At 42.2% G+C, this 12,458-nt stretch overlaps 1 protein-coding gene across 1 annotated transcript; it reads left to right on the top strand.

The window, feature by feature from the left end:
- Positions 1–7,095: 7,095 nt before the first annotated feature.
- On the top strand, positions 7,096–7,764 carry nog1 (noggin 1). The gene has a single exon (XM_061090839.1). It carries the CDS (start codon positions 7,096–7,098, stop codon positions 7,762–7,764), a length of 669 nt encoding a protein of 222 aa, XP_060946822.1.
- The last annotated feature ends 4,694 nt before the right edge of the window (positions 7,765–12,458 follow it).

Here is a 12,458-nt window from a genome sequence, read left to right as displayed (position 1 = left end):
GCGCTCTCCCACTCCTGGCGCGTTCGCTCATTCACTGGAGCATCTGGCACGGCCGCAGCTCTGATGATCTGTAAAAGTCCGGCCAGATCGCCATGTGGACATTGAAATGCCCTAAATGCCCTGCTGGCCGCAGGGGACCCCTGCTGTGTGTCTGTGTTGGTTGTCAGACTTAATTTATATCACATGGCGGGTTGGCGGACACTGAATCATCCATCAAGGGTTCAAGTATTTACTTGGATTCCAGTAAAATATAGGCTGATCTGAAACTGCTGACCGGGCCAAGTGAGAGTGAATGCTTGGTGTTTGTGAGCTTGTGTGCTCAATGTTAGTTTTCTTGACCAGAGCAAGCTGAGGAGAATCATGTTGAATCAAAGAAGACTGGAGTTGATGATGTAATGGAGTTCATGTCTTTGGTAAAATAAGTCGACAGTGATAATAAACTCAAATCGTTACATGCGGCACTTTTTCTCTCACACATCATTCTCACAATGCTTGACACAACTGTCAAGTAGAGTTTAAGGACTGTTGGTTTTCTCTATTATTGTGTAAGGTCTCAACCTTACTATGTAAAGTTCGTTGAGATAGGATATGCTATGATTTGGTTTAATACTAGAATGGTTAACCAAAATACTTTCAAGACATCACTTTTCACATTCAGAAATTATCAGTAGATCCCATTTACAAGTTCCCTGGCCTCCACTCTAGTCACAAATTACAATTTTTGTGTTTTGTTGCATTCGCATTCACTCAACACTTTGAGGGACTGTGCAGAAAGTTAACACTGTCTCTTGGCATTTCTGTTTCGGGCAACAAAATATAGCTATTCAGCGCTTTTTGAGAAAAATGCACACAACTAGCCTTCGTGCAGTTGTCTGCTATATCAGTCTCAAGGGCTAATCACCCATGGGTGCCCTCGAGAACGCGGTGGCGACACTATAGCCAGGGTGCTCCGTCTTCCTGTCTGGTGAAGAAGTGGGCTGCTCCAGAGAGAGCCTGGAAGATGATCCCTGGTCCTGGAGGGGTCAGTTTTTATGACCACTGGACGAAGTGTGTTGACATAGGAGGGGACTATATATAAAATTAAATGTGCTATGTTTTCTAAAATTGACTCCTGCTACCTTAGGCCATGAACTCATCAATCACCTGTCGCGTTTGCCCAACACAGTTCGGCATGACAGTTGAAAACGCATTGCTTCCTGCTAAAACTGGAGTCTGAACCACTGTAAAAATAGATGGACGACATGACAGCTCCCCAAAGTGTAGCCAAATCATCTATATCGCCCCCTGGTGGCTGGCTTCAGTAGAGGTCATTAACCCCACCTCCTCCACGGTAGAAAATTAGACATGGCCCAAACTAAAAGTTCAAATCACTGATGTTTGTTGAAGTTTTCATGTTTCTTTTTAATCAGTTACATCATGTCATGATTGACAGCTGAAACTTACTCGTGATTGGTTGAACACACCTATCACTACTACACAGGCTCCAAACTACATCATTGGCACAAGATGGCAGCCTTCGTATCCTGGATTTAACGGCTTCATTTTAGTTTAACAGGAGGAAATGGAGACGTGTCGTTCATCTTCATTTTCAGTCTATGATCCAAACATGGCAATACTTTTCTGTTTGTGTCCATTGTGTTTTCTTTCATTACAATCGAATAATGTATATAAGTATAATACAAAACTCAACAAATTTTAATTTAGATTGACTGTGAAGTGTTTTTTCAACAAAATCAAAAAACACTGGAAACATTCTTAGTAGGAAGAAAAATTGGTGCAAGCACCGAGACAAACACTCTGAGGGGGTGCAAGTTAAAAGAATAGTACAATCCAGGATAATCGAGCCAAAACATTAAATAGACTTGTTTCAATGCCACACTACATTGTGTAACAGTGGATTTATAAATCTCATAAACCACATGATGGCTCAAGGACTTTTATTTTGAAATTTAGTTTTCCTCCTCCTACTGAAGAATCTATAATTAGGAAAGAGAAGCACTTTCATGGTTTCTTGACTTTGTTTGGATGCAGGTTTTCTCTCTGTGAGATTTTATGGAGGAATGGAAGGAACACACACTCCCACAGGGAATTAGGTGCTTTGAGTTTTGACACTGAATCCTGTTGGGAAAAAACGACCCACAAGTGCTAAATATAGTCCTTGTTAAAAGCTACAGATATTTATGAGTGTTCTCAACCACCTGAAGGTAACTATAAGGATTTAACATGAAGGTTTCATTTGAATGATATATTATCTGACTCATGAATCACACAAGTAAAGGAACCTTTACAATGGATTTGTTGTGGCTTTAGAAATCTTCAGATAAACAGTCGCTAAACTGAAGCCAGTTAGATTTTCATGTTTCAGGTTGGTGCAAAATACTTAAAATAACCATTAAAAGTTCTGTTTTTTTTCAGTGCTGCGGAAAAGGCCTTATAAGCTCAAACAGGACAAAAATAATGTGACTTGCAATGATGCAAAACTGCTCTCCGACTCACGGCCAGTGGTCAGAAGTAGCAATTAATTTTAATTAAGCTCTCAGCAGGAGTGATTATTGTGATTGTGTGCTCTTGGCTTGCAGAGGAACGAAGGCGGTGGGGGGGGGGGGGGGGGGGGGAGTGCTAAACAAACTAGCAAATTGCACACCTCCCCAAGTGCCAGAGTAAACAGAATAGCACCCACTTCATGTCTGTGTGTATTCAGCTTGGCAGCGCGGCCTCAATTAGCACCAGGTGTGAAAGCGTGTAGCGATGGAGATAAAGCACGTGAAAGGTGCTTTGTGTTTTTTCGGACTCTGTAGCCGCCTCGTGTCACCGTGATAACCTCGTGCACCGAGCCGCCACCGAGGAGCCGCCGAGCCTCCAGAGCCTGCTCGGATGATTTAGGACCAAAAGAGACTGTGTTAATATCTCTGGACTTTTTGCGGTTAGCTCTTGCATGGATGAAGGCTATCAGGGTCCTCTCTGTTGTGTGTGTGTGTGTTTCTACCTGAGCGTGCCTTTTCTTGGTACCAGTGCTGAAGGTGTCTGCCAAGAGAGAAGTCTGCTTTTTCTCACTAAATGAGAAATCAGCAGGGAAGGCCACATTGACCTGTGCACGGCTCAAGCAAGGAGATTCATTTTGAATGCATGTCCTTAAGCGCAGGTTTTAAAGTCTTCAGCAACCAGACCCCTTCGAGAAACGGTCATTATCTCGGGCAGTTTATTAGCCGAAGAGAATTGTTTGGAGAACTTACAGAAAAAAAGAAAAGATCTCCTCAATTAAACCGGCGTCTGTCTCCACTGGCCCGTCTTTTGGAGGAGGAATATATCACTATCGAAATGTTCCTGTGGTAAAACAGTAGGAAGGGATTAGAAGAAACGAAAACAACTCTGCGTTAAATGAGCCTGGCAATCCTGATGACCCTTAATGAGAACCATACTTGGTCTTCACCCACGCAGCCACATCAGAGATGAAATATTCCAGTGTGTGAAATATGATTTCTGAAAAGGAAAAACATGCCAATTTCATTTTCAAACTTCCTCTAAGCGTGTGACCGCTTCTTTTAAAATGTCAAAAACAAAATAGTCATGAATTATGCATTAAAAATCTGCATTTTTTATTATGCATTAAAAATCTATATTTATTACTATGCATTAAAATATGCATTTTTGTATGTATTAAAGGCCTTTTAAAATGCAACCATACATTAGGTTTGTACATGTCGTTCCCTCTGAAGTGTGAATGCACCACTGGAATGAACCTATCTGTCAAGCGTTTTTTTTTGGGGGGGGGGGGGGGTGTAGGAGGTAGCTAGTTTATGATAGGTGCTGGTCAGATGAAAAATATAAGGGTGACATTTTCCAGACTTTTCCCCATCATTCGACCGTAAACTAAATGAGTCGTGTGCTCAAGTGCTTGTGTGAATTAGCTCATTCAAAATGAAACAGAGATGCATTTATCTAAAGCGAATGGTTTATGGCTGATGCAGCAGCTGGCTAAGTTCTTCCATTAAATTAGTTTTCAAAGAATGATTCTCTGAGCATGAGTTTAGACAGGTTTGCAAATTGTGATACTTTCCATTGCCGCCGCTTAGCGAGCGTTGTTTATTTGGGAGCTAATTTGGCTGGCTTTATTGAGAGGCGCGCTGCAGTGGCACCGCTACAGGCAGAAATATTGTTGGACACAAGCGGTAAATACACTGCAAAAAGTGAGCTGAACTGGCTATTTTGACCATTATTCGCGCTGTAAATTGGACTTTTCTTCAAACTAGCGAAAGGTTCTGCTTATTGGGTCATATGATTTTGCTTGTTTCCTGCGCAGGATGTCTCCAGCCATCTTTCATAAAGACAAACAGGTTGATTCTTATCAGAGAGAAAAATACGATTTGTGAGCAAATTGTAAAAGGATTAAAGACATCTCACCTTTAACACCGATTCGTCTTCTTTTTTTCAAGTTTTAAATAGCTGTTTAATTTTGCCTGCGTTTGTTTCTTTCTGCTCTTTGAAAATATTCAAACCCAGGACTGACGGATCCATCTGACAGTTTCTTATTAGGGCTTCAGAGAAAAAGGAGATCTCTGACTAAATGGAATAATTAGGCTCAGACATTTGGGCATATTTTGTTTTATTTGAACGATAAACATCTGAAGTGATTGGGCTCTCCTCCCTGTCATAAAATATAGAATAATATTGTCCAGAAGTAGAGGAAATTTGCAGGAATATTGCAGTGTCACTTTGTTCAGAGGTACATGGATCACAGTATGTTCTGAATGTCAAAATATAAATGGTACTTTTTATGATCATGTGCAGTTGTTTATTTGAAAACTGGATCATGATACAGAGGAGAGTTAAGAACTTTCCGAGGTGAAGAAAAATGTTTTGAATCCTGAAGGTCCTGTGTGTCTGTCGTTAAAACGTTTACACGGCCTCTGAACCAAATGAAGCGTGTTTCCAGAACTTAATTATAGTTTTTTACCAGTGGTAAAACATTAATATATAAATAGACAAGTTACCGATGTTAGAGTAATCCATTACAAGCAGGAGTCCTGCATTCAAAAAGTAAAAGTAAGAAATATGTAGTTAATGTAAAAATACTATGTAATGTAATAAAATTTAAAAAATAGATGCTAAGATCAGAACTAGGAGAGGGCACACATATAAAAATGTGTCTTTAAGAGATATTTAAAAGGAGCTCATCGGATGGATATCTTCAGGGAGATCGTTGTGCAGACTGGGAGCCTCGACTGTGGAATGGTTAGTATGGCCTTCACTGAGGACCTCAGGTTACAACCAGGGACATGTGGTGTCAAAAGATCTGAAATGTACTTAGGTGCAAGTCCAGAGCCAAACCTTAAAGTCAACAATGAAATCCTAAAATCAATTCCAAAATTTACTGGAACCTAGTGAAGAGAAGCTAAAATTGGATTAATATATTAGGCTCTCTTTTAGCAGATTTGGTGAGAAGTCCGACTGCTGCGTGTTGGATGAGGTGTAATTCATGTAGACTCTGTTTGCTCAGGCAGGCAAAACTAATCATCAAAGTAATTGAAGTAAAACCAAACAAAAAAATTGGTTTAGGAAATGCAAACACCTATCAATACACCGTATGTGATAGGAGAATAAGAAGTAGAACTAGGATAAATTCCTGTTAAGAGGCAAAATCCCCAGTACACAAAGATTACAATCTGATTGGGGAGGAATGGATAAGCTGTTATGTTTGGTAGACTGATCCGAACCGATTTGCTTTGAGTTAATATTTGAATTGTCCAACATAGAGTCTAGCAGGGAGGCGTGAGGTGTCAGAGAGTTTCAGAGTCGTGGTGCAGGGCAGATGAAGGCCCTGACACCCATAGATGGAGGAGGGAGAAGGTCCAGCAGGTATATGGAGGTTAGTTTTTTCTTTTTTAAAGGAGAACAGTAACATTTTATGATGGAGGCTTTGTTGAACAGGAAGCCTGTGACATTAGATGAGGAGTGGTGTGATTTCAGGGTTTGGTGCGGGTGATGATCCTAGCAGCAGTTTTGGATGGTTTGGAATGATTATTGGGTGGCTGTGGCTGAGGGGTTGAGTGGTCGTCCTCCAACCTGAAGGTCGGCAGTTTGATCCCCAGTCTGACCCATCTTAATGCCGAAGTTTCCTTGGGCAAGATGCTGAACCCCGAATGGCCCCCCATAGAACAACAAAGTGCTGCGAATAGATGCACTGTATGAATGTGTGTGTGAATGGGTGAACGTAAAACTGTACTCTAAAGCGCTTTGAATGGTTATAAAAGACTAGAAAAGCGCTATATAAATACAAAACCAAAACCATTATTTTTGACCTTATTGTCACTACTGTTGCTTTGAGCAGCACTTATATGTTGTAGCAGGTTAAAAGAAATAATTTTATGACTGCGTGTCTTATTTGAATCAACTAAACATATTAAGCTCGAGAGGATTCAAATGGAAATCCTTAAATAAAGTATCTCAAAAAAATGTAAGGACTTTAAATATATACAATTCCACGTTTCTATACTTTGACTCTAAGTTGTTGTTGCTGGGAGAGTGCAGGGAAGGATTCACCAGCAAAAACCCCAAGGGAATAAACCAAAAAAATGCACCAGTCATGCCCACTGTGAGACTGATTTAAGGAAAACCGACAGGGGGCGTCTCCTCTGCCTGCACACCCCGCAACCCCGTCCCCCCCGCCTCCAGTACGATGGAAGAAGGAGGTATTGGGGGGGGGGGGGGGGGGGGGGGAATCTCCTCCTAGACAACAAACCCACATTCAGAGAGAGGCACACGAATTACATCACGGTCCGTGCGGAGGATATAACGGAGGTCGCGGGTGACGCTCGGCGCTTTTCTGCACCAGGAGGCACCAGAGGCATCATGCCGAGACCGCGCGCACGGAGCCCGAGGACACACACCAGCCTTGCCACGAAGTTCGTCACGACACCTCGGTTCCCCTGATGCCTCTCTTTTTTTTATTTCTGTCACGGATTTTCATCATGGGAAGCGTCGATTTTTAAAAAAAGACCCTCAGCGCCCAGGTTTGGATACGCGTAATTACGCACAAGACCGTGGCCCCTGTAGCAGCTCCCTGTGCGCACTGAAGCCGCCGCTGGCCCGACCGACATGGACCAACCTCAGCAGTGCGTGGCCATGTATCTGTTGCTGCTGTCTCTGGGACTTCTCATGGACAGCGGGCTCTGTCAGCACTACTACCTCCTCCGCCCCATCCCGAGCGACAGTCTGCCGCTGGTGGAGCTCAGAGAAGACCCGGACCCCGTCTTCGACCCCAAGGAGAGGGACCTCAACGAGACCGAGCTGAAGAGCGTCCTGGGGGACTTTGACAGCCACTTTCTGTCCGTCTCGCCGCCCGTGGAGGACAAGTACACCGGGAACGAGGAGCTCGACGACTCGGACGTGCAGAAGCCCGGCGGGGTGCTGCCCAAGGAGATCCGAGCGATGGACTTCGACGTGCAGTTCGGCAAGAAGCACAAGCCGAGTAAGAAACTGAAGCGGCGGCTGCAGCAGTGGCTGTGGGCGTACTCGTTCTGCCCGGTGGTCTACACCTGGACCGACCTGGGGAACCGGTTCTGGCCGCGGTTCGTGCGTGTGGGCAGCTGCCTCAGCAAGAGGTCGTGCTCGGTGCCGGAGGGGATGGTGTGCAAGCCCGCGACCTCCACCCACCTGACGATACTGAGGTGGAGATGCGTGCAGAGGAAGGGGGGGCTGAAGTGCGCTTGGATACCCGTGCAGTACCCCATCATCACAGACTGCAAATGCTCCTGCTCCAGCTGAACGACATGAATTATAAGCTCGACATTTCTTTTTTGTTTTTGTGATCTCCCTCTCACACGCACCACCGAGTGTAGGAATGTATTTTTTTGTCTGTATATGCGGTTGCCACGCAGTTATGTATAACTCCCTGTACAAAGTCAGTATTATTTGTAACCAGAGTCTACTTTATTTGTGGAGAATATTGGTTATATATTTTGTATTTATGGAGATGTGGCGCGTAGAGCCGCGTAAGGACTTGTGCTGTGTCCCATGTTTGGATGAAGCAGATCAACCTCAGAGTTAAACGTGGAATCATTGATAGAGTCGTGTATCGGTGACTTGTTTTATCCTGTAAATTAATGAAATTTGCTATTTATTCTTTATATTCGTACAATAAAACGACACTGAAATAATTTTAAATGCTTTTCTTTTTTCTTTCATTTGATCACCTGTACTCAGTCTGAGCGAGAGGACACTTTAAAGTCATGCACACAATCAAATACTCTCCATTACAACTATGTCCCAGAACTGTAACTATAGAGACAGAAGATGGTTTGAAGATGAACTTCTGGTTGGGATACTGGTCTTATTACAACCTAATATCAACATGTGGTGTATACCCCCCCTTCCCAGCTAATCAGCCCCATCTTATCACTGTGAGGGTGTCAGACATACATTAGACCCATTACAAGCTGATAAAAGAAGCAGTCCAGATTCACTGACTGAGGGAATCAGCAGCTGCCACCTTCACAAACCCCTCCTCTCCATCTGCAGCCCAGCAGGAGCCGAGCTGAGGAGAGGGATCACTGCTCCAGTGGAGGATGCAGAGGCTGATGCTTCACTCTCCTGAAAACGCACCACATCAGTGACTTTGAATCTCTGCCCTTTGTACATCTCAGCAGTAGAAAACAAAACTTAAGCTTGAATCCCACGTCGGCAAGGTTGTTTCATGAAATGAAGCCATAGTTTCACTTATAGAGGAAAGGAATTGATTGCAGGACGTTTATTTTATAGCTCTATTTACAACAAGTAGATTTGTCAATATATATTTTATCGACAAGAAACTTTAGTACAATAATAAAATGTATAGAATTAGTCCTGCATTAAAATTCTTGATTGAGTAAAAGTACCGAAGTGTCATCGACCAGTATCAAAGAATAAGAAGTACTCAATAAGACCCCCCCCCCCCCCCTCAGTGATGTATTGTTATTGAATTATTGTACTGACGCATTAACGTGTACAACCGACTCTATAACCTCCTGTGTCTTGGGTTCAGCCACTAAATGTAGCTGTCAAATTAATGTAGTTGAGTCATTAAATGGAAATAAACCTGTTAAATACAAGTTCCTGATGTAATATACTTGAGTATTTATACTTAGTAACTTTTCAACACTGGTTGAAGTTACCAACATTACGCGTAGAACCAACTCGTCCTCCAGCTGCAACATTACAATGCTTCTAACAAAGCAATGCATGATTCATGATATTAAAATATGCACAATATACTGTGGAACACTACACATCGAGATCCATGCCTCATATTCTGTTCCAGCTGGTGATAAAAGCTGCACGGGGCTGTATTTTCATAAGGCAGCAGCATCAATGAAAATAAGCAGGTGTTATAAATGTCTTGTTAATTAGCATTTTGAAATTTTTTGAAAAACTTTGGGATCTTCTTAGTTCTGTGAGTTTGAACACAGCGTGCTGAACAACACGAGTCTGTACGGACGGAGCCAGCAGCGGGTCTGGGAATTTACAACCACACGTTTCAATGAATCACTTTCTCTAATCATGTAGGTAGAGCCACTTCTCTCACACTGACTGAGACCCCCCCCTCCACCCCTCCCCTCCGCTCAGCCTCAGCTGGGTAGACTGTGGGGCACCAGAAAGCCTGTGTTTTGTTTTAGTTGTGTTTAGTCCATAATGATGCTCCTTAGCCCCAGAGCCAGCCCTGCCTGTACACATGCGGCAGACAAATCCCTGTGCTTGTCACCGGAGAGCAAGCGCACACGGGGCGAAGATCTGCAACAATACGGCTTAAACAAACACAATGAGAAGCCTTTTGAAGTATGTGCGTGTTGGATCCTCAAGTGTCCGACAGTGATCCTCTTGTCTTTTACATGATGCCGTTTGTCCTGTTGCATAAAGCTCCCAGCCGTCCGGCGGCACAGTTCACGAGCTCTGTGGTTATCTGCCTATTTCAGGTTTTGTGTGTCATCCTGCGGCGTTAAAGCTCCCAGAAGGATTAGAGAACAGTCTGTTAACAGCTGCTCTGGAAAACACAGCAGATAATAGTCGGTTATAACGTTGATTCTACTGTATTTCAATGCGATTTTTAAACAAGTGTATTACTCGTGCTTTCAGATTACACTAAACCCTTTTAATATCCTTTCTATGATTATTTTTCCAACAAGATTTTCTCCCAAATGTTTCTTATCACATCTGAGAAACATGACTTATTCCTCTCAAGGTTTCTTTCCCCTCGGTTCATCCTGCCTCAGCACAGGCCCACGCTGGTGTCGACGGCAGTTGGAGGATTTGCGTGTGGAGTAATACACTATGTGTTGACAGGGCGCTCGGTGCCTGCTAATACCAGCTGCAGACTGGAGGATGCAGGGCTGCTAATGCCCTTCGTCACTTGTGAGCCGGCCCTCGGCTCTCAGCGTGCCGCTCCTCGGCCTCGGCTGTCCACAGATCTTTACCCAACACTGTAATGCTTTTAGCCACCAGCAATCCATTAACTTAATGATCTCTTTGGGTAGGGGCTGGCTTTATTGCTTTTTTTACTCCCTACCCCTTTTAACCTCATCAACTTTCCGTTTTTTCTCTCTTTTCCTCTATGCAGATATTCTGAAGCCAAAACATTGCCGCTGATTAAATTCTCCTACAGGCCTCAGATATTTTCCTGATCAAAGCAAACTTCTCCTTGTTATTTTGCCAAGAAAATCAAACACCAGTCGTTCATTTTTCATTACAGATGATAAAATTAGTTTTAATAACCCTCACCGGTTCATTAATAGCCCAAAGGTAGCCTCCGTGGCACCTTCATTACGAATACAACAACAAGCCAGCTCACTTAGTACAAGTCAGACAGCTCAGCAATGTTTATTCAGTGCAAATGACATATTTCAAATAATGCTGTTAAACAGTGCAGCACATGAAAGGATGTGCCGTAATGACGAGGTTTTGAAATGAGCGTTCACCACTGTACTTGAACCACAACACCTATAATAAAACCAAACATGGCTTTTGTGCAATGATGAAAGCCGAAAAATCCCTTTTGATCTTCTACAACTGTGGAAGACCAGAGAAAGTTTTGTATCTCCATAGACACTTTCCTTATAAAATCATTTCAACCGAAAGGAGTCAAAATTCAACTCATTCAAATATGTTTTTAAAGAGAAAAAATACAACTTGTAAAGTATGACTGAACTGTTGCTATTATTCATCAGCCACTAATTGTGAGTTTTAGTTTAATTTGTATATAAAATAATAACAATAATAAACCTTTTAAAGGGAAGGGCATTTTAATTCAGTCAAAAGCTGAGAAAAACTAAAAATGAATCCAGAAAAGAGAAAGTTTCCTCAATTAGACACAAAACAGCTTCATTCCGCTTTATCTAAAATACAAAATACAAAAAAGTCACCTTTTCAAACTGTTTCAAGTGCTTTCATTTGCATCTCAGAGTCTTCCTCAACACATAGTGTGGCTCAGTTGTCATGAAGACACCTCAGTATTGAAGTGACTCTCGTAATGGAGGAAGACTGAGATGTGGTCGAGTGCTAAGATGTTGTGGGTCGACTTTGATTTTTGATTTATGCATTTCGAGTTGTGGAGTGAGTCCATAAAGAAAATGTCCATATGTATGTACAAGTACATATGCATAATATTGTAAACTACAATAAATGTTTAAATTTAAACAGACTTAGAGGAAGAGTGATGGAAATAAACAATATTAAACATAAAGGTAATTTAGTTTATTTTAAGTCAGTTTTGGCTTCAATTGAAGTAAGACTTTGAAACTGTCATTTTGGCATTATTGAAAAAAAGAAAGAAAGATGGACCACTAAAAAGTACAAATACTTTTTATGCTGTGTGATTTTTTTAAATGTTTATTTAGTTTTAATTCTGTGAATTCAAATTCCGGACAACTTGTTTCAATATCACAGTTCGTTGGTATTTCACAGCTTGTCTGTGTGGACAAGCAGCTGCTTTAATGACCTGAGGGATTTGTGTGCATGCATCTGTCAATATGATCAAATATAAAAAGATGTTTCATTCATTCGCTGTCCAGATGTCCTGCTGTGGCGGCAGCAGAGGCCTCAGGGAAACATCTCTGAATGACGGCAGGTGTTCACTCCCAGTGGAACAGGGATCTGCTGTTCACACGACTCAGATATCAACCTGTCGCCAGGTTAAACCTCAGGTTTTTATTTGTCCAGACTTTTTCCTGTTTATTCCCATAGGGTTTTTATCTTTACCCCTGTTGAGTATGACCAGTATGACATTGAGGGTTCCACTTGCGCACCTCTGAACAGTGGTTAATTCAGATTGATTGTTTTCAGCAGGGAACAGCAGGATTTACCATCATATGTCCACTTTAAATTACCTGCGCTGCCTTTTTTAAATTCTGTATATGGTAAATCAATACCTGGTATTTGAAATATTAAATATTCTAAGTATTATATCTTTTTGAATTTAAGAAATTGACTGA

The sequence above is a fragment of the Limanda limanda genome, chromosome 17 (genome assembly GCF_963576545.1).
Source record: "Limanda limanda chromosome 17, fLimLim1.1, whole genome shotgun sequence".
Lineage (NCBI taxonomy): Eukaryota > Metazoa > Chordata > Actinopteri > Pleuronectiformes > Pleuronectidae > Limanda > Limanda limanda.
Note: the sequence above shows the minus strand (reverse complement) of the source record. Positions and strands in the feature narration are given on the sequence as shown.

What these genes read in the sequence shown, in the direction of transcription:
- nog1 (XM_061090839.1), top strand. Translation starts at nt 7,096, where the DNA reads ATGGACCAACCTCAGCAGTGCGTGGCCATGTATCTGTTGCTGCTGTCT.